This window comes from Adiantum capillus-veneris, chromosome 5, assembly GCF_014529385.1.
Source record: "Adiantum capillus-veneris isolate H3 chromosome 5, ASM1452938v2, whole genome shotgun sequence".
Classification (NCBI taxonomy): Eukaryota; Viridiplantae; Streptophyta; class Polypodiopsida; order Polypodiales; family Pteridaceae; genus Adiantum; species Adiantum capillus-veneris.
Window position 1 is genome coordinate 22,895,789 of NC_140935.1, and position 27,765 is coordinate 22,923,553.

A 27,765-nucleotide genomic window follows, 5' to 3' on the forward strand; every position below is an offset into this window, starting at 1 on the left:
TTGTTACATGAAGAGGTTGTATCTGTGCATTGTCCTTTGTGCATAGCTTCATGCCAATCGACACCCATCTTCGTTGGCATCCACTTGATGAGGTGAAGTTGATGAGGAGCAGCAGTTGGTCAAAATTCCCTTTGGAGCGAGTGCTAGCTCAGTTGATAGAGCAAGAGCCTCTTGTGTCCAAGGTCTTGGGTTCAACCCCCCTTGACAACTCGTATGACATGTGGCCCTTGGGGGCTATTCTCCAAGTCTATGTGATGGTTTGGCCAACCTTATCCTGCTAGGATGCTCACCTCGCAGAGTCGGGTGTGAGTTGTAATTTCAAGTTGTAGGTCTCTCTCTCTCTCTCTCTCTCTCTCTCTCTCTCTCTTTGTAACCCTCTGATGAAGGGGAGATGTCAAGCAAAACACTTTACTATCCTTAACTTGGGACCTTTACCCTAGATTTAGCTATGAGAGCTCATTCATTTAGCCTACCTACATTGTTTATATGGAGGGCTAGATGTAAGGTACACTTAAGAAGGGTGCTTGTTGCATTCAATTGGTACAATTTGAGACTTCAAGATGCAAACTGCTCCAGATTCCACATGACTACTAGTACATGATCACCTACAAGGCAAGCATGTAGCAACAATGCCAATCTGTCATCAATACTACTTGGGTGAGCTTGTATATCCTCCTTGACAAAGGGTGGCTCAATTTGTTGGCAACACTAGCAACTGGTCCACCTTCCATCATAGGATATAGTCCATCGACAGAGAGGCTATTGCCTTAACCCCTTGAGTTGTTTGGTAAGGGGATCTCGTATGCTCAAGTATGTAGGACCATTGTCCTAGTACTGACGCAAAAGATCGAGTGAGCGAGTGAGTGCCGCTTGACAGCCAGCAAAAGAATCATCATACTAGGAGGGAGTTGACAAAAACCATTGTGCCCTCTTGACTATGCTCAAAACAATACTATATCATCTGCAAACTCCTCTCCCTGTACTTCTACATTTGGGGTAGACAAATTACAATTCATAACCTTAAACAAGAACAACAAGAGGATGAGGCACAAACAATGGTCTTCTTGGGCTTCATCATTCATGACGAGAGTTAGCACCAGGCGTCCAGCTCTTCCGTCGTTTTTTGGATAAGTTACAAACTGTAATTGCTAAAGTCTCCCAGCACTAGATATTTTGAACCCCCACTCACATGTATATGTACTCACCGCCTTGCCTCTGGGCAGATATGGTTGTAGTCTTTTGTTCTCTCTTAATACATCACTTTACTGCTGTTTTTTTTAACACAAACTCTTCCATCTTCCACTCCCCTAGCATCACAATTTTCCATAACAAGGTCCCTTGCGTCGCATCTTAACCCAGTATAAATTACTTGCATCAAATTCCAATCCAGCTTGCAGAAAGAAAAACTTTAACACGCCACAAAAGGCTAAATTTATCTAAACGGAAGCCATATGATTCAGGTGCACAAAATGTCCATAGTGTTAAACACATATTGCGCACACAACCAATCCCATAAATCTACACCACACTAACTGGTATAGATGCATGACCATAACATAGAAACTTAGTCTGATCATCATGGATATCGGACGACTCATAGAATTATACATCCATCGCCAAGGCGCAATGCGCGAGCATAGATGTATGTTTGAGAGAGAGAGAGAGAGAGAGAGAGCTATTTTACACATAGTCCTCCAAAGCCAACATAAAGCTAAATTTGTATAGTACAATGAAATATTGATTACACTTCTAATCTTCCCGAGTCTGCTCTTACAAATGATTATTTATATCGACAGCATTAGAAAAACACAAAATTGGTTACTCTACTAATAAGCGGTTATGTAACTTACGCATTGAAACAAGGCCGCAATTGCATTTAAATGCTTCGCTTGGACCACATGGGACCTTGCCACTCTCTGCAGCAAAGATCTGAAAACCCAGTAGCAGAGGTTGTTCATAATGAGGGCTCCGTCCTGCTCTACTTGACCCTCATGAGCTACCAAAGAGAGTCCCACATTCAAGGAAACCCGATCAAGAGGACACCTATACACGGAACAAATACCCCGCTATGCAAATCTGAGAACAAATGTCCATCACTCTATAGCAACCCATCACAAAGGAAAGAGAAACTCCAGATCGCCTCGCCCGACACATTACGCAGAAGCCAGTAAAGGTGATGAAGCCGGAGGCGTCGGGCCATAGGCAGGTGGTGGAGGAGCCACAGGGGTTGTCTCCTCATTGTCTTCCACATCCCAGAGAAAGGAAGCATAGGATGCCATGACGTAACTGCACATAAAGAAAACTCATAATTGTACACATGTATGCCTGCAAGCAAAAACAGTAAAGAATATATTTTCTTTTATTTTCTACACACACACACACCATACATGGCACACATGCATCGTTGCAGAGTTGCTTGCATGCAACATTGCAAATTTGTAGTCGGCCCCTGCTCATGATCACGTCATGCATATAGATGAGACTGTAAAAATATGTCGCACTTAGTTGGACTAAGAAACTAACCAGTCGTTTGGTGCCGCTTGCACAGCTTGACCATAGTAAGCTTAAGCCCGCTCTTGATCTCTATTTACATTCCGGCTGTGTGTGCGCTTCGCAGCAGGACTTCTAGGCGTGCCGACGGGCCATTACCATGGGTTTTTTTGTGGCGGGCCCATGGAGCGTGTACGAGGGGGAATGCGTCGAGAATGGGCTGCATTCGATCCTAACACAGACATTTGGAGATGGCTGAGGCCACCGGCCGGAAGAGAAGAGCTCTTAAATGCTGACCGTAGTGCTCTCTCCCGTATTGAACGTCACATGGATGTGGAGCCGGTGTGTGGAAAGGGTGGGCCTGTCTGCTGGCTAGCTGCGACGGCCGATGATGTCCACGATTGGATCGGCACGAGTACGGCGCTTCTGATGAGCAAGCCCTTCGGTCCCTTGATATCCCGCGTTCTTAAGGATGTGTTCCCACCACAATTAGATCACCTACGAGGCGATTTGAGGCTGCCACGATTGATCGAGAATACAGAAGATCAAGCGAGCAGGGGGAGCTTGCAGCTTCTGTTATTTCGCCTAGGCTATATTATGAGGCCGAATGGAAAGAAGGCTGGATGCGAGGCTTTTGTTGAGACATATGATCTCTGTGGAGGAACACACGACATGCCACTACGATTGCTTACCAGGTTACCCGGCCTTAACCTCGTGCCCCTCTGCACAGTCTCCCACAGTTTCTATTACAGTCCTACTCCACCTGCGATGGCTGCGCATGCAGCTCTTCATGAACCAGTTATACACCGGACCGATCTCTGCCACAGTGGCAGTGCCCTCTTGATGAGACTTGATGGAGCGTACACTGTATTGAATGCATGTCAACAACTCACACCCTACAACTGCACACGTAGACTAGACAACTACAACTACAACATATGTGCTATTCTCTCTCTCTCTCTCTCTCTCTCTCTCTCTCTCTCTCAATGACACAGACATGTGGAACGTAGTACTACACAACTCACGTCGCGAGAACCTGTAGCGAAGGACTTTACAAACAACGTCCACGTGGACCCCATGCGTTAAAGGACGCCTAACCTGACCCAATACTAGGGCCTTTCTTTAGCAGGCCAAAAAGGAAACAAGTACAAAAGAGAAAGACTAAAGAGACAAAGAGGATTGGAGTCCACTTATAATGTGGGCCCATATCACTTCCTTTTGTATTAAAACTACTAGTATGGCATGTGCCATCGATGGCCTCTCTCTCTCTCTCTCTCTCTCTCTCTCTCTCTCTCTCTCTCTCTCTCTCGTGCACAGAGGACTTTTGGACTGTAGCCTTCAACTCGGAGCTCTCGACACGTGTAAGGGGCACTCTCACTGCCGTTATAGAATACATATAGATGATACAATTTTGAAACTTATATAAAAGCACGAATAAGGTTATTCAAGGCACCTTTTTTTGTGTGTGCAAAACTCACCTAAAATGGTGAGTGAAGAGTATATTGCAAGACCAAAAAGTTACAAAGAAGTCCAAAAGAATCACATAGGTCATCTAGACACACCTTCACAATACCGACCCGAACAGGCGAGGCGAGCTCTCGCAATATGTGACTTAGAATACGACAATAACATAAACTAGAGTACATCAACTTGAACAAATGTAGAGAGAAAATACATTTGACTCCAGGGAGAGATGTTAGCTCCATCATCGATGAGCCAACACAAGGATGCCACCATGACCTATCTATATGCGACATGCCTCGGTCATGCACTCCCACCGACAGCCACAAATTAAAAGCACAAACAATAAATCCATGAAAATCACCTAGACACCAGCATCAAAAGGTATCAGTGTCACCCACAGGATCTTGAAGTGAGCCAAGCCCCTTCCCAGGGAACCACAAGGAACCTCGGCAAATAGGACATAAGGCAACCCACACCACCAGTAACCAGGAAACAAAGATCCACATATTAGGCCATGAAGGGGGGTCATGCTTCTTTTGCAGAAACCCTTGTTCCCATCACTATTAGGAAATAGGATGTCGCTAAGTAGATAGTAGAGTAGCTTACTTAATGGTGAGAGACAAATTTTCACACATGAGAGATTAGAGAGAGAGAGAGAGAGAGAGCACGATATACATGGTTCAACCAATGTGGGCTACATCTATGGGAAAGCAGCCACTCAATGGCTTTAGTACTTCAAACAAGAAGTAGGTTACAAAGGGATTATACCCGTAGTAGAGCTCCCACCTTGCTTCACTTTCACCACCTCACATCAACTTCACAATGCACCACAATACATTTTGTGTGTAGAAGAGGCCTCCTTTTATAGGCCAAAAGGGTTGCCCTCTCTCATGAGAGGCTACCGTGTGTAGCCGCCCTTGTGAAGTTGGACTTTGCAATACGCCCATGTGTGGATGCCCTTGAGAAGACAAGTTCGTCTTGAAATCGGCCACCAACCATTGAATCCGGCCACCGGCCATTGACTTCCGACCTCCACCCATCGACCAATTGGCCAACCGACTGGCCATTTTTCGACCACTTTCCGATTGTCGTCTTCCCCGTCCATAATATTCCGGCAAAAAAGGAATATTCCGACGGATGGTCGTAAAAATTTTGGATTTTTGGCGAGTGATTTTTCGTCACGCACGATGGCTTCTCCTCATAACGGTTACCTAATTATAAATGTCCGTTTTTTATACTGAAAAGTACAAGGGGTAAATCAGGCTCCATACTTAACAATCTCCCGCTTGGAGATTGATCTCCACACCAAACCTTTGACTGCTTTCTATCGTGGCTTCTTATCCTTGACGATGAGAAAAAGCACAACTTCTCCTTGTTGACTACCTTTGTAAACATGTATGGAGGATATTCACTTGCGTGCACCTTTCCTAGCTTTAGTTGTCCCTCTTCCAAAAGAGTGTCTATGATCAGTTATTCATTGCCAAGGTAAATTGGTTCAGGAGACTCTCTCTCTCTCTCTCTCTCTCTCTCTCTCTCTCTCTCTCTCTCTCTCTCTCTCTCTCTCTCTCTGTGTGTGTGTGTGTGTGTCTCTCGTGCTCACTTCCCTTGGTCTCTACGCTTCCACATCGTCGACTTTGACAGAAATATGTAGGAGGGTGCATAAACATCTGGAAATTCCCTTCTTTAGGAGCAACCTTGCTATGAGCTCTAGGTTCCTTGATGATTTGGACCTTATAAAGGACATTTGTATAGTAAGAGCCACGTTGTTAAGAGTTATTTGGCAGTCCAAAAATGCGCTATTGTTTCAAGGGAAGTGTGAGCCCCTAGACTCAAAGGTTGTTCTAGAAACATGGGAGACAAAGACAAACCCAAGGACCACAAGGCCAAGAAAAAGGGAAAAATAATTTCTATCAGGTGTATATAACATAATTCAAAACTATAGATATAAGAATAGCAAAGATAAATAGTCCAAAGGAGTCAGCTTGGTTGGTTGAGTTTTTGTTCTTCCGTGAGCTGGGTCATGGGTTCAAAGGCGACCAAGTGAGTTTGCGGGCTCATAAGGACGTTCGTATCGATTCACACAATAAAAATGATAAAATAAACTCTATTAAGGAATATAGAGCATACTTTCAAAAAATATAGACATTATAGTGGTAGTCTTAATAAAATAAACTCTATTATAGAATATGGAACATAATTCAAGACTATATAGACAATATAATTTTAGACAATATAGAGGTAGTCTTAATAAAATAAACTCTATTAAAGAGTATGGAACATAATTCAAGATTGTATAGACATTATAGTGGTAGTCTCATTGAAGGCATTACCCTTGGCTGACAACGAGATTGTCCCCATTTTGCAGGAGGAGCAACCATTTCCATCATCCAAAGATACCATGAAATATTTATGGAAGTACAATGCTTGGACTAGCTAAATATAGACTATCCAAATGATTGGCATATGCGTGTAGTAAGAGCTATTGACAATCCAAAAATACGCTACTATTTTAGAGAAAATGTGATCCCCTAGTGTCAAATAGTGTTTTGGAAAGGTGATGGTGGGAAATACATTGTAGTAAGAATTGCAAGTTGCGTAAGTAAAGTTAATCGAGATGGTCCTCTCTTCTAATGTATTTTTCTCTTGAAAAACCCTTTGCAAAGGACATGCCAAGTCCCTTTGTAACTTCTCGCGTTTAATACAATTCAAGCTCAATTGAGCACTTGGAAAAACAAAAGAAGAAGTGTAGACATTGTAATTTGTGGCTTGACCAACATTATTTCCAAAGGTTGCTTCAAACTTAAACGTCGTCCACGTGGAAAAGGCACAACTTATCAATCACATAGATGTTTCTACAACGGTGGAGATAAAATGATTGGCATATGCACTGACCCACAATGATGATGAAACGAAGTGTATACATTCTAGCAAGACCAACATACATTCATAGATTGCTTTAAACTCAAATGTTGTCGATATGGAAAAGGCACAACTTATCAATCACATACATGTTTCTACAAGGGTGGAGACAAAGGAAAAGTCAAGGTTCACAAGGCCAAAGGAAAAGGAAACATAACCTCTCTTTAAGAAGATACTTTTGGATTCAACAAGATAACAACACAATTCAGAATGAGGGAAACATTCAATAGGGTAAAGGGGGCAATAAAAAGTCACGTCCCTCAAGAGTGACCCTGCTACCCCCAATTTTAAAACCACCTTGCATCAAGTTAAAGACACAAAGCGCTCGGTGGTAGAGTGCTTAGAGTGGGCGACATTTCAATCTCTATCGTCGGATCAAGACATCAAACTTTATCGACAAAATGGCATATTACTCCCGTCGGACCATCTCCTTTCAAACCCCTAATTTTGTTATATTGCAAATCTTTGACAATGTCGTACATCGCCTTTGTCCTCTCGATGATGCTCAAATTTTTTCAACGTATAGATCTTGTTTTCAATTTTGTTTTGCGCTCCTCCACATGTAAAACGATGCAATGTGCGCTCTGTAATCCTTGACGTGACTTAGGTGGCCTTAACTTGGCCCCTGTACCCTAGGGCTACTAAATAAAGCGAATTGACATATTCTTAAAGAAGAGAATGTTGCATTGTTAATCAAGAATTTATTGAAGACGATTAACAAATGCAAAAATTATCTTCTTTTCTCTCAAGAATGAATCACAAACAACAAAACTAAAAAGAAAAAATGGCTCTTTAGACGAATAGGGTGGTACGCACGTCGGGTTTGGGGGAATCTACAAAGATCCTCCTGCAGGAGTGGAAAAAGCGAAGCCCAATTGTTGACAGGTGGCGCGCAGGATGGTCAAGCTCGCAGCAAAAGGTTGTGGGAGAAGGATTTTTAAAGGTTCTCACCAGCCGCATGCAACGACGTTGACGTTTGACAGAGAACTCGCGAACCTAGCAGGTAACTTTGAGACCTTTGTGTGTGTCTCTGTCTGCACTGTCAACTTCTTGTTGCTGATGTGTTGAAAGAGTCCTTCTCTTGCACTTGGATTGTCTGAGAGCGTGGACTAGCATTGTGTAAGAGCCTGGAAGTGTTCTTTTCAGTTGATGATGGTTTGTGGTGGCGTGAGTTCACTGGTTTGTCTACTTTTGTTCAGAGCCTTTGAGATTAGCAGATTGGAATTGTTTTTTTCTTGACTATGGCCTGCAGTTGTGTGTCTTGTTGGTACCTTAGGGTTCTCGTGATTCCTTGCAGACAGATGGTGAGATTGAAAGCAAAAGCTCGTCTAAAGGGAGATGCGGCTAAGGGAAGCCGTGCAGGAAAGAAGGAGAGACAGGTTAGGATGATGGAGATCAGTGTCACCATCTCCGTTGGAGGCGATGACATAGAGATGTCTCGCTGTTGTCTGCCATGCAATCGTTCCTTGAGAACGAGACTATAGCTGGGCTATGTGCTGTTGAGAGGGGCGGAGATTTGTTGCATTTGCACTTTCAAAGGATTGTCCGGCTACGGACTTTACACTTTCAAATCAAAAACTAAGCATAGGCGGGGTATTGGGATATCATTGCTAAGCATTTAGATGCATTCTGGGTCGAAAACGACTATGTCAAAAATCCACTGCTTTTAATAATCGCAATTTTGGAACTTGACGTAAAGTGGGGTTTGAGATCATAATCATGTGTGCTTAGGTCTTATAAACATGTCCTAGAAGTTTCATTACATTTGGATGTCATTTGATGTTGTAACGGATGTGAATTGTTTGCCAATGAGCAATTGACTTTTGTGATTTTAGTCACTTGAGTGTAGCTTGAGTTAGATGCGAGTTGTTAGTGAGCTCGTTGATCTCTACAAACAAGAAAATCAAGCAATACCTACGTTGGGATAAGCATTCACCAGCTGGAGCCGTTGTGCTTTTCCGTGGTTTGAAACAACGCAACATGCATACGTTCGAGGGAATGCTTGGCTACTGTCTTAAGGATCACGCGCAAGAGCACTTTCAAATGGCTATCCACAATGTCGATCCAGATCAAATCAATAGGGGGGTCGAGCTCTATAGCTTGTATGGCGGTGATGAGTTGAAAAAGAAGGTTTGTCTGACTCCGGTCAATATTTTTGACAGAGCATTCATGTTCTAGAAGTATAAGTTGATGCATCCACTAGGTAGTGACTTTTTGTCAACATTGCATAAGATGTTAAAAACGGGGAGATACTACCCGTCATCGTCTTGGGTGACGCCGTATCAAGGCCGGCGGGGCATGGAGCTAGGGAAGACGAAAGCACTTTGGAGATGTATGGTCCATCCATCGACGACAACGTACCAAGACGTTGTTAGCGTATTTATAAATACTCAAATGTACACAACTACTCATCCTCGTGCTGATTGGTTCTTGTCTCAATGGCAAGGCGTCGAAAGGTATGTCATGCGATACATGTAGAAGCAATCCGAGTTGCATCCTTGTTCGCTTACAAAGATCTTGCACGCAGCCCGCCAAGTACCGTTCGCGATGATGATGAGCATGAGAACGAAGAAACGAGGATGACATAGAAAATGCTGACTATATCCCGTTGGTTCACAAAACTGGAGTCATGATTGTTGCATGATAGTATATTCGTTGAGTTTATGGTTCTACTCTCTTGCTGTGCTTTCTTTTAATATACCTACCTCAGGATCAATATAAATGATTTTGTTGTGTCTTTGAAGGACAACAATGGAGAATAATCACGAAAATCACTTTTTGATGGCAACAGGCGAATCACAAGCAGGTGACCTATTGGACCAGATTGAAGACCCACGCCTTGACAAAATAGAGGAACTCACAACACAAATTTTGCATGAACTATCTGGTGATGGCCTGAGTGACGACATATCTTTGCGCATGGAGCTAATAACAGCAAATCATAGTCTAAAAGAAGCAATTGAAACATACAAAGGCGACCTTGCTGATGTTCAAATTTGCAGGCTCGAGGAGCAAATTTTTGCATTGCGCAAGGAGGTGTCATCCTTGAAGACACAGCTGAATAAATTAAACTCACTTATAATCAAAATGACAGTGATGCTCAGCAAGAATGCCAGCCAGTAGTGTTCGAACATCACAACGATCTACTTATTGCGAGGTGTAACATTTTGGCTACCTATGGAATTTGTACTCCTGGTCATAACTACAAACAGTTTTGTATCGATAACTACTATTGTTTCTCTCTCTAGCTCTCTCCCTGTCCGTCTGTCAAAAGTGGTCCTGGATGTAATACATGTCTACTCATAACTACAAACAGTTTTGTATGAATAAGTGCTCTTCTTTCTCTCTCTGGCTCTCTCCCTGTCTGTCTGTCTCTGAATAAGTACTGTTGCTTCTTTCTCTGGACCTCTCCCTGTCCCTCTGTCAAAACTACTCCTGGATATAATAGATGGACGTTACAAACACTGTGGCAGGTCTGTTCAGCCAGGCAATTCGATGTGGCACTCTGTTCAGCCAGGCAATTCGATGTGGCAGGTCCGTTCAGGCCTCGTGGCTCATGTTCGCGCTGTCGACAGAGCAAGCGCCTGCCTGGACTTTGCGCCATCTGCGAGAGCTGGCTGGGGTATCTCGCCAGATTCTGCTTATTAGGGCCCGACCCATTAGGTAGTAAGATGGAGGCACATACTGGGTCTACTGTCAAATTTATTAATTAATTATGCAAATTCGATACCTTTCGAATCTTTGAACTTAAAGAAAAAGGGCATGGAACTCGTTCCTGCGTGCAAACTTGCCCCCCGTTTTCCCTGCATCGTCGCTGTTCGCAATCCCCTGCTGCAGCAACAAGTTGGAACGACTCCACACCCTTGCACACACGGCACCCCCTTTTCTTGCTTTGGCGCCACGCTATGGAAACAAGCATTCAGGGGCACTGTTCACGTGCACGCACACACACACACACACAGAGAACTTCCTGTCGTGGACAGATCTGCCATCCTGCATTCATGGCCCGCCTCTATGCCTATCTCTCGTCTCGAAGCTCCGATGCACTTGCCCCATTGCACCCTCCCTTCCAAACACGATGTAACCCTTTCGCCTGCATGTTTCTGCCATATGCCCAATCTGTTCAACACCATACCTTATCACTTTGTCCTCATCTGCAGCGATAGCACGAGCAAGGTGCATCAAAATCCCTGACTTGGAACCTTCACGGACGAGACAAAACACACAACACGCGCCCGGGAAAAAATCCCCTATCTCTCTGCCTTGATTTTCCCACACGCGAAAACTCTCTCTCTCTCTCTCTCTCTCTCTCTCTCTCTTCCACATGGCATTCCCTGCCCTTTTGTTATTCAATCCCTTTTCCATTTCCCAATCCAAGCATCTTTCTAGATCCTATATAAAAGAAATCGAAAAAAGATTAGAGGCACATAATCTCAAGAATGAATCACAAACAACAAAACGAAAAAGAAAAAATGGCTCTTTAAAGAAAGAGGAAACAAGAACAGAAGAGAAAGACTAAAAAGACAAAGAGGATTGGATTCCACTTGTGAATGTGGGCCCATATCACTTCTTTTTGTATTAAAACGATGATACAATTTTGAAACTTATATAAAGGCACGAATAAGGGTTATTCAAGGCACCTTTTTTTTTCTATCTGTGCAAAACTCACCTAAAACTCACCTTTTTTTTCTCTGTGTGCAAAACTCACGCGTCCATTAATTTATTTGTGGCCAAGATGCCTTCGGTATTTTTAACTTTAACGACTGCCATCTCAGTTAGACCCATCGCACACGTCGCCCGGCAAACAAGTTCCCCACCAGCCTGACAGTCTCGCCTTGATTCCATCCACCACCCCTCAGCAATACTAAAGCATACGTGGAGCACGGCTTTCATCCAGTACCGGCTCCGCTACTTTCTGTCTCCCCCCCAAATTATCGCCATCCTAACTTTGACCTTTGAGTATGCATAGCTGAAGGCATCGAAGGCCAGTTCGGAGGTTTGCCGCAACAGCAGAAGCCCAATGATAACTTCCCACAGTGTCTCGATGCAAACTCTCACCTTCCACTATGAAGACCAGTTCGGAGCCTTCTCGTAGCAACGATCGTCCGTTTTGTTCTCCAGCAGCGCACGCGCGCATTTCGCTTCTCCCCTACAAAAAATCTTCGGCTCCCTCTCTCTCTCTAGTTCTCGTGATGCATGGCAGCGCTCTCTCCACCTGCACTCCACTTGGAGTCTACCCCTTTTCCTCGTCAAAGCTAAGGAGGATCTCGTTAGATTCCCCCTAATTTGACGTGCTTGCAAGCTTAGGACCACATACTTGCAAGACCAAACAATTACAAAGAAGTCCTATGCGCAAACCGTGCCATGGGAGCCAAAAAGAATCACATAGGTCATCTAGACACACCTTCACAATACCGGCCCGAACAAGCGAGGCGAGCTCTCACAATATGCGACTTAGAGCACGACACTAACATAAACTAGACTACATCAAGTTGAACAAATGTAGAGAGAAGATACATCTGACTATGAGGGGAGAGACGTTATTTCCATCATCGATGAGCCAACACGAGGATGCTACCATGGCCTGTCTATCTGCCACATGCCTCGGTCATGTCCTCCCATCGACTGCCACAAATTAAAATCACAAACAATAAATCCGTGAAAATCACTTGGACACCAGCATCAAAAGGTACCACTGTCACCCACAAGCTCTTGAAGTGAGCCAAGCCCCTTCCCAGGGAACGACACAGACCCTCGGCAATAGGACATAAGGAAACCCACACCACCAGTAACCAAGAAACAAAGATCCACATACCAGGCCATTAAGGGGGTTAAGTAGATAGTAGAGTAGTTTACTTAATGGAGAGAGACAAATTTTCACACACGAGAGATTAGAGAGTGAGAGAGAGAGAGAGAGCATGATATACATGGTTCACCTAATGTGGGCTACATCCACGGGAAGGCAGCCACTCAATGGCTTTAGTACTTCAAACAAAAAGTATGTTACAAAGGGATTATACCCTTAATAGGGCTCCCATCTTGCTTAACTCTCACCACCTCACATCAACTTCACAATGCACCACAATACATTTTGTCTGTATAGCATAGGCCTCCTTTTATAGGCCAAAAGGGCTGCCCTTTCTCGTGAGAGGCAGCCATTTGTAACCGTCCTTGTGTAGACAAGTCCAAGTTGGACTCTACAATGCACCCATGTGTGGCTGTCCTTGAGAAAACAAGTCCGTCTTGATATCGGACACCATCCATTGAATTTGGCCACTGGCCAACGGCCATTCACTTTAGAGCTCCGGCCATCAACCATCTGCCAACCGAGCGACCATTTTTCGGACCACTTTCGGATCGTCGTCCCCCCCCCCCCCCGGCCATAATATTCTAGCAAAAAAGGAATATTTCGGCGGCTGGCCGTGGGAATTTTGAAATTTCGACGAGTGATTTTTCTTCACGCATGATGGCTTCTCCTCACAATGGGGACCTTACAAATGTCCGTTTTTAATACTGCAAGATGGATGGCGCTTTGACTATCACTATATAAGACACAATTGTGTTGCTTGTATCCAAGCTCCTCTAAGAATCTGAGAAGCCACATAATATCTTTGCTTGCCCCTCTCATTGCTACATACTCTGCTTCCGTGCTAGAAAGTGAGACCACTTTTTGAAGCTTTGAAGCCCAACTTACTGCTATGCCTCCAACTGCGAAGACATAGCCAGTAGTGCTCTTTCGAGTACCTTGTCACTTGCCATATCTGTATTAGCATACCCTTGCAAGAAAATATTAGTGTCTCCAGAATACAAAGCATTTGTTTTTGTCCCTTTTAGTATCCACTTCACAACTTGTCAGTGCTCTTTACCTGGGTAGTCCATGAATTTACTCACAACTCCCACTGCATGTGCAATATCTGGCCTTGTCTAGACCATAGCATACATTAGAGAACCTATCGCTGTAGCATATGGAACTTTAGACATATAGGCTATCTCCTCTTGTGTCTTTGTACACATATCCTTGGTTAGTTTAAAGCGACTAGCCAAAGGTGTAGAAACCGATTTTGCATCTTGCATTCAAAACTTTCTAGTACCTTCTTGATATAATCCTCTTGAGATAGCTTTATTGTCTTCTTCATCCCGTCCCTTGATATCTTCATACCAAGTATTCTCTTTGCATCACCTATATCTTTCATGGAAAAATATTTGGACAGCTCCTCTTTTAGGTCTTTGATGTCTTGCATGTTAACACTTGCAATTAGCATGTCATCAACATACAACATTAGGATGATGAACTTCCCATCTCCCAAATTCTTTGTGTAGACACAATGATCTGAGTTGCATCTTCTGAATCCGTGGGTCCAGCATCCATCGATCAAACTTCAAGTACCACTGTCTTGATGCTTGCTTTAGACCATACAAGCTTTTTTTTAATCTGCAAAGCATTTTCTCTTTACCCTTTACTTCATACCCCTTTGATTGAAGCATGTAAATTTCCCCCAAACATTAGAATGAACCAATTCAAGTTTTTTATTTTTCCTTTCATTTCTTGCTTTTCGAAATTTTACCCTCTTTTGTTTACCGTAAACACAATTTTCACAAAACTCTAAATCCACTTCTTTTAAACCTGGTAGAAGATTCTTTGATTGAAGGATTCACATTCCTTTGGCACTCACATGCCCAAGCTGGTAGTGCCACACCGCACTATCAACTTCTATAGCCATTGCACAAGTTGAAGGTTGCGTACTAATAGTACACAAGTAAAGTGTACTAACCTTTTCTGCTTTGGAAAAACCACCAAAGTTCCCTTTGAAATCTTCCAACATTTGTGTTTGAGGATTGACCAAATGGGCACCCACCTGGCCAGACACATAGCCGGACACCACATTTGTAGTTTATTGTTTTGTCGAGCTAGTGTAGTGATACTCTATGTAAATCCTGATTCTAGAGTAGCAGGTCAATTCCTTGAGTTGTAATTCTGTCATGACAATTGTAAAGGTCCATGTGAACCGGCCACTGGCCATTTACAATGTCCTAGGCATAAAGGTCAATAACTTTAATGTGAAAGAAGGCTTATCGTTAGGGAAGTAGGAAACTCTTAAAATGTACACTCAAGCTACGAATATGCTCCAACATGTAATCATCGCAATTAATAATTGGATAATCCATTTTTCAGTTTTGAAACTTGCATTGTGTTCCTCTTTCCACGCTCTTTCAGTTAAGTGTAGGCATTGTCAGTTTTGTTGAGGTTCGCGACTACACGCTAGTGAGTCTAATCTTCATATTTGAGTGCTTAAATCATTGTTCTTAGTCGTTTTGACCATAGGAGAGTGTTCCTAGACCATAGGGCGACCTTTCCAGATAGTTTTGTTGCAGTTTTCAGAACCTTTTTCATGATGGATCGTGATTTTGGTACCTTGTTGGATTGCGAAGAGACTTGGTAGGATTGTGTCCCTAGGTGTCCTAGACCTCCTCCTAAAGTTTTGTTACAATTTGAGTCCGTTTGAGTGCCGAAATGGCGTGATGACCTAGGGTTGTGAGAAAGGATATAAACAAATTTCCCTGATCATTGAACGTTGGTTTGCTTGTTGAGTTGGTGTGTTTGTTGAGATCGTCTCCATGCCCCATCTGAGTCACTTCCTTGAGTATTGCCATTATGTTAGTGCCATATCACTATGCTACAGACGTCCGTCGTCGCGGAGACCCGCTAACATTGGCGCAAGCTTTCATCTTGGCTATACCTGACTCAATTTGGAGTTTTTGTTACCATATACATGTGGTAGTGATGTGTGTGAACACACAAGGACCGGGGCATTTTTTTCCCTTTAGGAGGTTTTTTTCCCCGTGCATTGTATATACGCCCATCACCCTAGGGCTATCCATCTTTCGATTACACACTAAGTAATACGATCTCTATTGTGTGCCTTGAGCTTCCTTTGTCTTCTCCAAGCTTTGTGCATTTCTCTGCAACCGTAATCCAACAATTGGTATCAGAGCAGGTTGCGTCCTCTCGGCCTTAATCGCCAGTAGCTCCAGCACACGCTGCTCATTTTCTCCGATTGTAGTGAGATTTGGCGAGTGTTTTCAAGTCGATAATTTTTTTTTATTCAAGCTCATTGCGGCCTCCGTTTCCACTACAGGCAGTACTGACAGACTATTTCGTCATTTTGTGCAGAATTTCTGTCAGTGCCGATTTTTGCATAACAGGTGCCTTACAGTCTTCTACAGTTTGTGCTATATAGCACGTGTTGTTCCCGCTTTGTTTCTCCTCTTTTCGAGCAGCTATCACATCGGGTGCAACATTTACCATGGCTGACAACAACACAGATGTGTTCAAGATGTTTGCTGCAAAGGACAGATTGGATGGGGACAATTACCCTATGTGGGCTTACATGATGCAACATGTTCTTGTGTCAAAGGGCGTCTAGAATATTGTGCAGGGTTAATGATGTACGTCCTGGTTTTGAGGATGTAGGCGATGTTGAGGATGTGGCAGGTCTTGCTGCAAGGATTGTTGCTATTAGAGTTAATTTGCCTACGGTAGAAGAATCTCCGAGGGAGTCTCCATTTGTGATAAGGTCGGTTGTTTAGCCTTTCTTGTATCCAAGAATCTCATGAGACCCGTTGAAGGCATGTTGATTCCCTTGTTCTGTCTCTCTAACTCAATGAACCTATGGATGACCTCACAAACTCTTTGTTGTTGATCCTCCACACTAGTAGCGCCCATTGTGGCTTGTAGGACATCTAACCAACCCACGTGATAGGTGTGACCTATGTATAGGTCGGTCAGAGTTTCCGTTTGTAGTTCGTACTCCCAGTTCTCATTTAGGAACACTCCATCTAGGATTGAGGTGCTAGGGGTGTCCTTTGAGCTAGATGCAATGTTGCTTTCTAGGGGTTGGCCCTTAGCGGTTGCTAAGTCAGGAGCAGTCGATTGCTCTCTTAGCAAGGATATTGACATAGGGGGTTTCGCTTTTAACTCTCTTCGTTGCTTCACCTTACGTAAGCTCTCGACTTCCTTTTCCCTCGCTGCAAGGATATATCGCTCAACCTCTTGCACTTCGGCAAGGCTTCTACCATCGGGTAATATGACCTCGGAGGGAAAGAACTCTGAAGAGTCAGGAGGTGCAGTGAATGAAGTATTCACATGCACATTCTCTAAGGGCATAGGGTCTACATTGGTCACAAATGGAGAATTTAGTTCCCCACCCCCCTCATTGACATCATTAGCTCCATGTTCGGAGCGAGTGGCTCTACTAAAGGTTTCCTTCAGGCGGCTAAGCACGCTCGGCCCGGACCGCGGGCCCATGGCATGCATGTCTTGGCTTGAGCTATCGGAGCATTGGGAAACCCTCCATGACCTCGTAGTCAGAGGAAGAGTCACTAGCCGCTATGTTCGGGTCTTGGTTTGTACTACCTTGGGTCCCCGCCAAGGGCCCGGAACCTAAAGTAGGTGGATATTGAGAACTTGCGTAAATCGAAATTCTCTCTAGTTGGTCCGTCTCTAGCACATGACCAGAGCGCAGATGCATGTGCCTTTGGCACCCTACAAGCGTCGGCCAATAACCTCGAAGGTTAACCGCTTACTTTTTGAAGCGTCCGTTTTCACTCGTGTTTTTTACGTTTTTAATGTTTTTTAATGTTTGATTTTTTTGATTAAAGCGTGTGATAGCTCGAAACGAGCGTATCACTTAGAGAGTCGCTGTGTGCTTTACATCACAATTTTCGGGCATCTGAAGTTCCGTTGGTCCTCAAAAGATCGATTTTTAGCTACGTGTGAAGCTAAAATTCATAATTTTAAAAGGCGACTGAGGCCTAGGCCTGAGCGTGAGCTTGGGCTTGGGTCTGGGAGATATTCCCGATCCCGGTCCTACCTTAAATTTTTTTAATTAATTTTTTTTTCTTTTTTATAAAAGGATAAGGTCGCCGCGGCCAGCGCGAGAGCAAACACACACTCTATCTACCTACTTCTAACTAATACACCTACTGTTACACACTAACACACTCTATTAGCTCTCACAGATCTACTTCCTACTTACTGTACACAAAAAACTAACAACGTTAATACATAGAGAATAAACACAGTAAGTAGGAACCTTTGAAAACTCTATTAACAAAGAAAACTAACAACCTTAATACACAGAGAATAAACACGGTACCTTTGAAAACTCCATTAACAAAAAAAATACACAATACAACACCAAATCCTTCTTCTCAACACACACACACACTCCTTCCCTACCTTTCCTACAATTGAAATTGCACCACAAAGAAAGCACACAGTGCCATTCAAGCTTAGTGTATGGCATTCCCCAACAACGGTGCCAAAAATGTGCGCGTATGTCGCACGTGTCAATGCAAGGAACTTGTCGATACACCGCTTGCGAGCCACAAATGGCTCCAAGCACACAACAAGCCTAAACTAGCAATCTCAAAGATGGCGTTGGTGTGTCACTCACCACTCTACGCTTCCTTTCGTGGAGGATTCCTCGCCGCGAAGAAGAGGGAGACGTCGCTACGCCGCACTCAACCGCCTCGCCACCGTCGTGCCGCCGCAATGCTTGATCGCACTCTCTCTCTCTCTCTCTCTCTCTCTCTCTCGCATACACACACACACACACAAGGAGATGGAGAAGAAGAAGATGGAGATGGAGCAAGAGCACTCTTCAATTGCACAAATGAGAGAATGAGTGAATTTTATGTTTAGTTGACTTTTATATGAGGTCACCCCATTCACACTTGGGCGCCCATGCTTAGCCAACTAATCCCATGAATGTTCCAGTTAGAGTGCGCCTCTCATCGGCGATCACTCTTACCCTTTTTCTATTGGACAGACAAGCCCGATACCTAACTCTACCAAGTAAATAATACAACATCCGTCGTAGGTGATATGGTGTCCGTGAGCCGTGAGGGTTAACAATGACACTTTTGTACTTTGTGTCATTTTCTCATTGCATGACAAAAAGTTGAACTACTCTCATGATTTTGTTGTAGCTTCACAAAACAATGCTCTCTACTTTGCACATTGGGACAATACGCCTACTCAATGAACAAGTCAATAGTCTAATTAGTTAATTTTTGTATTTTCTATGAATACCATCTACTTATATATATATATATATATATATATATATATACATATACATATACATATACATACACATACATACATATATAGGAGAATTCCAAACTCCGAGCAAACCTTTCTGAGCAATCATAAAAACAAGCAAAACCCAACAAGATACATATAGAACTTAAATCATAAAAACTTGCCCAAGGTGATTGTCGCATCATTCCATCTACCAATACACTTAATCGTTAATGACCCAACTTGAAGAAATGGAAGATTGCCACATTTGTTGTGAATGCAAAAGGAAGGCTTTGATATACTACAGAAGCAAAGAAAGAGGCCCTCCACCTGTAGCTACACAATCACACATGCGATGTCTGTGATTACTGAAGCACACATTGGATTTCTGAAGCACACATTGGATTCCTGAACCTTGACTTTATACTGCAACCATCACAAACTCCTCTTTGAAGGGTCATTCCGAATCTGATGCCAACTCTCTCGTTGTGCTCTCATATGCAGGAGCACTATTAGCTATTATCTCGCTAAGATCCCTGACTTCATCTTTCTGTAGATTCCACCTTTCCAGGATCTGCCAGCCCAAGGAACCTCCACTAGGATGTTGAAGATTGCGCAGCCGCTTCTCGAGGTATGGCAGGATAGCTACACTCGTACAGAGCTTGGTGGCTATAGGTATGGATGAAATGTCTGATTTACATTTCGTCTGTTGCACTTCGGAAGCAACCAAAGGAGTAAATATGTCCGGAAATGGCAAAGGGACATCAAGAGGGCAAAGGGAAGCAGACACTCGATAAAATGGGGTGCGCTTTCTAGTGTAAAAATTTACAAAGTCCTGTGGTAAGGGAGGGCTGCTGGATCTGAATATACCACCTCATTGTTAGCCTGTTACTGATAAAAATCGTGCTACACAATATTATGCAAGAGCATACATGGAGCTGAAAAGTAATAACACTATTTACCTTTGATGAGGAGCCCTGAAGAACCACTACATATGAAGCTAGCTGATCATCGGTTTCAATCACACCAGGTAGTAGTGGCTAGAACCTTGAGAAATCGACAGCTTCATGCTTCTCTCGACCTACAGAAAAATGCTATCCATTCAGCTGGTAGCTCTAAGCTTTACGGACCGCCTTTGTTGATGTGAACGTCTGCCTTTTTGCAAAACCCAACCACAAGAGACAAGACCTGGTATATGCGGTGATAGCATTGCCAACTGCATGAGTGGCACCCGTCTCCCCATCCAACCTAACAAGACCTCGACCAAGCTTTCCATGTCCATAGCTCTTGTACACACCGTATTTGATGGATCCCCAGAAGAAATCTCTATCCGTAAAGGTAGAGTGATGCAGCTAACTGCAGTCGCATATACTGCACTGGTATGAAAGTGTTTTGAATCATCAACCGCCAAGTATTTTGACACTTTCACAAGCATCCAGAGTCAAAATAGATCCTCCATAGTCAAATTTGCTCACCAGTTGTCACCTCTGCTAACTTGGTTGAATGTAAGCACCGTGCAGAGTAAAACAAAAAAGGACGTGAATTCAATGTATTGCATTGCGTTGCAGGAATCACAATGCTCCCAACCGCCGAAAACCCAGTTTGGAATTTGGCAGCATGAGCCCAGTCTCCTCCATCTTTTGGACTTATAAAATTGACCGTAGCACCACCAAAGAATAAGCAAGGAATGGGTACGTACCAAGATATACATTAGAACTGTCAGCATGGGCCGCAAGTTATTGTAAATAACACAGGCCAAAACTTGCATGAGAGCACCAACTTAAGAATATGCGAACTGCTAGACCAGCAAGAGTCTGAATGCTCATCGCCAATTTCACCTCTTGCATTGCCCTGCGTTGCAGATAAATACAGAAGATCTCGCGCTACGTCTCTCTTTCATGCACTCCTCTCTCTATCTCTCTATATATATATATGTATATATAAAAACTCTCTGTAGGAGTCCACGCCGGCGTGGACTCCTTCAAAGAGTTTTTTTCACCTCCCATGTTTCTCACAGAGGATTTCGAAGATCGCGCTACGTTTCTCTCGCATCCCAGAGATCACTCTCCCATTCACTCCTCTCTCTCTCTATCTCTATAAAAACAAACTCTCTGAAGGACCCCACGCCGGCGCGGGCTCGTTCAGAGAGTTTTTTTTATAGAGATAGAGAGAGAAAGAGTGAATTCACATGCTTTAAATCACCGTCTCAATGCATACATTTGCGCTCATTCCTGCATTAAACAAAAAATGTGTGTGTGTGTGTGTGTGTGTGTGTGTGTGTGTGTGTGTGTGTGTGTGTGTGTGTGAGAGAGAGAGAGAGAGAGAGAGAGAGAGAGCTAGTTCACATACTTTAGTGGTTGCCTATTTGTGTGCAACCGACAACCGACCGTGTTATATTCTGTGAGAACTACGAACAGTTGTATAATTAAGTAAATATAGTGTCTCAATTTGTGAGAACCTAAAAAAGTACATCACGAGTGTTAATTTACTTGTCGTGGTCTACGATTCCCAATCTGCTCCATCTCCGTGCCTAGGAGGCGTAGGGTCGCAACTGGTTGCACCCTTTTTTTTCTCAATTTCTCATCTGATTGGCAACCAATTGGGAAATGAGCCTTCACCTAAACTGGCTCAGAGAACTCTGAAAACTCAAAGAGCTCTTTCTATAAAAAAACTCTCTAAAAGAGTCTGTGCCAGCACTCAAAGAGCTCTTTCTAAAAAAAAACTCTCTAAAAGAGTCCGTGCCAGCACTCAAAGAGCTCTTTCTAAAAGATATTCTTTGAAAGAGTCTGTGCCGGCACAGACTCTTTTAGAGAGTTTTTAGAGAGAGAGAGAGAGAGAGAGAGAGATCTAAGAATCTCCTCTCACTGGTGGATGGACATGGCATATCTTGGTTTGGCAGGTCCCTATGGTCTCCAAAACAATGCATTGTCAATACAATGCAATTCTTTCCCTCATCCAGCTAGCAAAGATCCCGGGGCGGTCACTTATCAAAAGCTTCCTATATCACGTGCGTTCAAGAGGTTATTAATAATACCTCAATATACATACTATATTTACACTACATGCCTATTTAGAAAACCTCCACCCCCTCTGTATGTATACATTTTGATCTTTTAATAATCCTCTCCGGTTAACTCATGTGATAGCATACACATTCTAAAAAGTGACCGCCCCGGGGCAAAGATTTCCATACCACCTTATAGATCTTGAGTAGACACGCACAAACTCAAAAGAGATTGAATTTGTTGCAACCAAATTAAGGCCTTCTTGACATCTACTAGTTTTTTTCAAACGATGATCCAAATTGGAAAGGAGCCAAATATTTAATCTAATTTGTGAAAGAAGTTGTTCAATTGATACATGAAGCGGGATATACGTTGTGAAATTTTGATGCCACCCTCATATTACAAAGGCCAAAGTTGAGTCCACATAAGGAGGCCCTAAAGTTGAACCTCTGTGAGATGCTTGTCATAGATCTTTAGTAGTTAATATCAAGGCCAGTACCCATGAAAATGTGGATAGCTTAGGATAGAATCATATCATTGCTTCCCACATTGTTGTGTTATCAATGAAGAAATAAGCAAACAAATGTATAGTAAAGGTTCGTAGGCTTTAATGGCTACAAATGTATAGTAAAGGTTTGTAGGCTTTAATGGTTACTCATGTTTACCAGCTATTTATTGATTAAATAATGATTGAATGAAAGAGAGTCCGACTGACACCATCAGAGACTAGCAATGGTGCTAACATTTATTGTTTGGGTTTAGAGAAAGCTCTCTCTATAGAAGAAGTATACATATACTTGAGCAACTCACTTAATAACTTTGCTCGGTTTTGAGCTTGCTCGGATAAGTTCACTCGATGTTTGGTAGAACTCCATATATATATATATATATATGTATGTATGTATGTATGTATGTATGTATGTATATATATGTATGTATGTAAACGTATTGCCTATTGTTTCTAATTCGCAAATAATATATCAATACTAACTTGTATCAACACATTGATACTAAGCCATATTATAAAATTTCTTTGGTAAGGACAACCAAGTAAGACTAGTTTATCTAATACTAATCCCTCTTCCATTCAAAAAAGAAAACTTCCCTTACAATACCATCTCTTTATCAAGCCCATTGCTAGCCTGCTGTGCAATGTTGTAGCAGGGATGAGGCCTCTTCAAACTTATCTTTAGATGGCACTTACAAGTTCTCATAGAGCTTGGACTCTTCAAGAAGCTTAATGAGCACATCCTTGCAAAAATAGTGCTAGCGTCCTTCAACTCGAAAGCTACAAACTTGCCAAATTCTTGACTATGTTAAGAATTCCAGGAAAAGGGTTTCCAAAGATCTACTCCCTCCTCTAACATCCAATCTCTCAGGAGGAGATGGAGGTCCAACTCTTTCCCCCATCCTCAAAAGACCCAAGAAAACATGTTTACTATTCATACCTTCATGGCAGAAACTATAAAGAGCCACCGGATTCTCCTTGGGTCCGGTACTATGGTGAATGGGAACAGGTGTCAACGAATGTTGAGGAATTTGTTCCCCTTTTCCAATGATGGATACTCTCACTATCCTTTCTTGGAACGTTAAGGGATTGAAGACCCGAAAGAAGAGTGCCCTCTTCTGGGATGAAGTTAAGAAGGAGAAAACAGTCAATTGCTAGGCCATCCAGGAGCACCACTTGGATGCTCGTAGCAAGTGAAAGTAGGCTTTAGGAAAAAAGCTTGTATTCTACGAGAAGGATGTGACGGATGTAGTGGCGTTCTACTTATTGTGGACAAAGAATTAGAGCCAAAGATGGTTTTCAATCACCCCTCCGACAGAGTCTTTGGAGTTAGAATCAGGTGGGAAGGGGCACCATAGTGAATGTGTATGGCTCTTGCAATGCAAAAGATAGAGCTAAATTGTGGATGCATCTTAGGGATACTCCTATAGAAGGGGAGTGGCTAATGGTTGGGGATATCCATATAGTAGATAAGAGCAAGGATAGAACAGGTTCCGCCAGTATGTTGGCTGGCACTAAAAAATCTAAATGGCTGACCTTGTGTGAGAAGTGGGATATGGTTGATTAGTGGGAGATGGACCCCTGGAACAACATGCCTGGGTTCACCTACACAAGTCTCCAGTATGCCCGCACTGCCTCGAGGCTTGGCATATGTCATTGCTCTCACCAGGCTGACTGGAACCCTATCAATGCTAGAGATGAAGGTGATATCAACAAAAAAGCTAATCAAATCACATGCCCTTACACACTCAACTCAAGAAAGCTAAAGGGGAGGGACATATCTCGAAAGGGGTGAAAAGGCTTCTTATAAGAAGGACACACATGTTCAAAGATCGCCTTTTCAGAAGCCTCACCAAGAAAGCATTGGGTAAGCTCAAGAAAGATGTGGATCTCAATAAACCTAATGTTTGGGATCTAAAAAGCGATCAAAAGCTCAGGCCCTCGAATTAAAGAAACCAGTGAGGCGCACCTCAAGCATCTCACAGTGGAGGTGACTCAGCTAACCTCTGAAAAGGCTGCTAGGCTAGCTACCAAGGATGAGCACAAACGGTGGCTCAAAGCTAAATCTAACCTGGCTAATGAGCAGCTTGAGGAAATCAAGAAGGCGAGATTTATCTCCAGGGAGACCTTCCTACAACCGGAAACCTCTAATCAAGCACATTTTTTTAGGACTTTGAAAGTCAAGAAGAGCCGGGACCGCATCCACTCACTCTATGATGAGGATGGGAATGCAATGCAGAACCAAGATGAGATGGCTGGTCTAATGCTGAACTATCCAAGGAAGTGGATGAAGCCAAAGCGACTTTGCTTGAGAGTGTCGAAAAGAAGGTTCCCCAATCGGAATCCAACCGCCTGGAAGTGGCATTCTCCGAAGACGAATGTTCACTAGCATTGCAAGCTTTTGGCAAGGAGAAGTCCCCCGATTGGGATGGACTGACGGTTGAATTCTTCAAACAATTTTGGGATGATCTCACGGTCACAGTCACGTGGTTCGCTAACCAAGCCATCACTGAAGGGTCGTTGGATACAAGTGTGAAGAGAGGCCTTATAAAACCTATCCCCAAACATGTCTGCTGCTCTCAACTAAAACATTGGCGCCCTATTACTATGTTGTCAGTATCTTACAAAATTATTGCCAAGGCGATCATCCTCAGACTAGCCCTTCTACTAAACAGGATCATCTCTCCCCATCAACATGGGTTCATTAAAAGAAGATCCATTTATGACAATATCTTGGCAGCACTGGTGGGCATCAAATACACAACCTCCACCAAGCAAGAGTGCATTCTGCTACAGCTTGACCTTGACAAGGCTTATGGAAGAATAACATGGTCATATATAGAAGATGTCATGGAAGCTTTGGACTTTGGGCTTCGTCTATGTCACCTCATTTGCACTCTAGGCGCTAGCAACCAGTCAAAGCTCTAGTTTAATGACAGAATTGTAGGCCCTTTGAGATGAAAAGGTCTATTAAGCAGGGATGCCTCCTGGCCCCCTTGCCTTTTGCCATTGGATCGCATCCTCTCATCACGATGCTCGAAGCCAGTGCTGCGCGAGGGAAGATACAAGGCTTGACTTTACCGTGCAATGACTAGCTCTTGGCAAAACTGTTTGCAAATGACTCGCTCCTCTTCTTGAAGGCATGTCCCCATGTTGTCAGGAAAGCTCTGGAGATTGTGCAAATGTTGTCGTGGTCTTGAGTTCTAAGTGTAATATGGAGAAGATGAGGCTGATCTCCCTCGAAAAAGGACTCCTTCCACCCTCCTGACTGGACATGGGAGATTGTCTCAAAAGGAAATATCTTCGGGCCCTTGGGAGTCCCCCTTGGGGATGGATGTAACTCACAAACAAAGATTTCATTGGGTCCTTGAAAAAGTCAAACAAAAATGATAAGATGGGAGTATGCTTTTCTCCCATTCCTGAGCCGGATTAAAGTGATAAATTCATTTATGCTCTCTTATATTGCCTTCACCAGCCCACTTCTTAAGATGGCTAAGTGTCACAGGAAAGGAATCTTAAAACCAGTAAAAAGATTTTTATGGGAAAACAACACGAAAACCTCCAAGCCATGGTAGTGGGCCAAATGGGAGTCAGTCGGAGTCAGTCGCTTGACCATTAAACCAAGGAGGTCTTGGAATTCTTAACCTAGTTACCCATGTTGAGGCCTTGTGCGCCAAATTTGTGATATCCTTGGCTAAACAGAACCAAGCTTGGGCTATCATGACCAAGGATATATTAGATGCAACTAAACTTGGTTCGAAAGGTGGGAAGTGGAAAGGGGTAGAGTTTCACGACAAACTTTCCGCCCCGACGTGGTCTAGACTAAGTTTAGGTAGCATCTCAAGGGAACTCGTGAGGAAGTGCAAAAGAGAAGCAACTGAGGTATTGGAGTGAGGGGAAGAAACCAGGTACTTCAAGACCTCCATCTTGCACTGGTCCCCCTGGCTCACTTAAGTTTTAGAGCCACCACAAAGTAGAAACTGCCAGGAAGTGAATAATAAGGGTCTGAATCGGCTTGCTCACTTCAAGGACGGTAACAATAAGAGCTAAAAAACCATTGACTTGCTGACAACCCAATATCAACTAAATGGCTACGAGATATTGTTAGTCAACAGAGTGATGTAATGCCAATCTGTGAATCCGGGTTTGAGTAAAACGCCTAGAGATGGCCCGGAAGTAGTATTTTCTCTAAACCCCATTCTAAAGGCATCTATCATGCATTAATGCACAAGGATAAGTGGTCTAGCCCCCTCAACAAAACATGGAAGAGACAATGGCCAGAAGAACGGTGGGAGGAAGTCATGGAGAACATGTGGAAGCCAAAGTGGTCATAGATTATGAAGATTTTTTTGTGGAAAGTGATCTGGGGTGCTCTACCGACATGCGTAAAGATCTAGGAAAGAGGAATTGGGTCTGATCGTTGCTTGGGGTGCATGATAGCTAGTGAAGACAATCCACCTTTTCATGGAATGCCTGACAAGGAAAATATGCAAAGGACATGGCATATCAGATTCTTCAAGACTGATTTGTTCCTTGGTGGCAAGAAGATGGGAAGCCTTCTTCTTATTATCTGCACTCAAACTATCGGGTAATTCTTCTTTCACCATATATGGTAGGCAAGGAACCGCCGTGTGTTTGAGGGAGACCTTGATGTAGCAAGCTTCTCAAAGATTATACAAGAAAGCAGAGTGATGATCTATACGCTCGGACATGCGATAATGTCAGCCTGCGAGAAGTAAAAATCTAGAACTATAAATCACTGGTTATAATCAGCCTCGGTGAGAGGCGATAGACATCCATTTTGTAAACTTCAGCACCTCAAGGCTCGGCCTGAGCTTGAGGCTGTTTTGTAAATTTTATGATGTGCTTAACAATCCACTTTGCAAAAAATAAAGAAGAAGAAGAAGAAGTGTAGTTCTACAAGCCTTGAAGTTTGCTTAACCTCTCCAAATTTGCTTCAAAATTGTATACTGAATTTTCTTGCTTGGTAATATTTGGGTATAGATGAGTTCTGTGTGGGTTCATTCTAACTCCCTAGACCAAAGAGTCATGGTGAGTTTCGAAGAAAGAGGTTGCAAAGGAAACCTCTTTCGACCCTCCCGCCTGCTTCTAAACCCTTGGAGGATTCGCTAGTCAACCCGTGTTGAGGCCAAACGGTTTCTAACACAAAGCCTTTGTGCGGGTTCGAATTAGAACGCCCTAGACTAAAGAGTCAAAGCGAGTTTCTGCAAAAAGGCAGCCTTATAGATGAATTTCAATGAGATTTCAAACCCAAACACCCCCCCACATACACA

At 43.3% G+C, this 27,765-nt stretch overlaps 2 protein-coding genes and 1 pseudogene across 2 annotated transcripts; 1 reads left to right on the forward strand and 2 right to left on the reverse strand.

Annotated features, from left to right (window-relative positions):
* Positions 1 to 1,687: 1,687 nt before the first annotated feature.
* LOC147457001 (uncharacterized) lies at positions 1,688 to 2,916 on the reverse strand. Its single transcript, XM_086513493.1, has 2 exons — positions 2,524 to 2,916; positions 1,688 to 2,286 (listed from the first exon to the last, which is right to left on the reverse strand). The coding sequence occupies exons 1-2, from the start codon at positions 2,555 to 2,557 to the stop codon at positions 2,099 to 2,101; spliced, it is 222 nt and encodes a 73-aa protein (XP_086369619.1). The 5' UTR covers positions 2,558 to 2,916; the 3' UTR covers positions 1,688 to 2,098.
* Positions 2,917 to 8,261: 5,345 nt separating this feature from the next.
* Positions 8,262 to 9,351, forward strand: LOC147457002 (uncharacterized; annotated as a pseudogene).
* A 10,064-nt stretch (positions 9,352 to 19,415) lies between these two features.
* Positions 19,416 to 20,393, reverse strand: LOC147457003 (uncharacterized). Its single transcript, XM_086513261.1, has 3 exons — positions 20,147 to 20,393; positions 20,006 to 20,039; positions 19,416 to 19,818 (listed from the first exon to the last, which is right to left on the reverse strand). The coding sequence occupies exons 1-3, from the start codon at positions 20,391 to 20,393 to the stop codon at positions 19,416 to 19,418; spliced, it is 684 nt and encodes a 227-aa protein (XP_086369387.1).
* Positions 20,394 to 27,765: the final 7,372 nt, after the last annotated feature.

What these genes read in the sequence shown, in the direction of transcription:
- LOC147457001 (XM_086513493.1), bottom strand. Translation starts at nt 2,557, where the DNA reads ATGGTCAAGCTGTGCAAGCGGCACCAAACGACTG. An exon ending in CAAGCGGCACCAAACGACTG is followed by an intron (nt 2,287 to 2,523) that starts GTTAGTTTCTTA and finishes CTTTATGTGCAG; the next exon opens with TTACGTCATGGCATCCTATG.
- LOC147457003 (XM_086513261.1), bottom strand. Translation starts at nt 20,393, where the DNA reads ATGCTTGTGAAAGTGTCAAAATACTTGGCGGTTGATGATTCAAAACAC. An exon ending in GCTATCACCGCATATACCAG is followed by an intron (nt 20,040 to 20,146) that starts GTCTTGTCTCTT and finishes ATTTTTCTGTAG; the next exon opens with GTCGAGAGAAGCATGAAGCT. An exon ending in GAAGCTGTCGATTTCTCAAG is followed by an intron (nt 19,819 to 20,005) that starts GTTCTAGCCACT and finishes TGGTATATTCAG; the next exon opens with ATCCAGCAGCCCTCCCTTAC.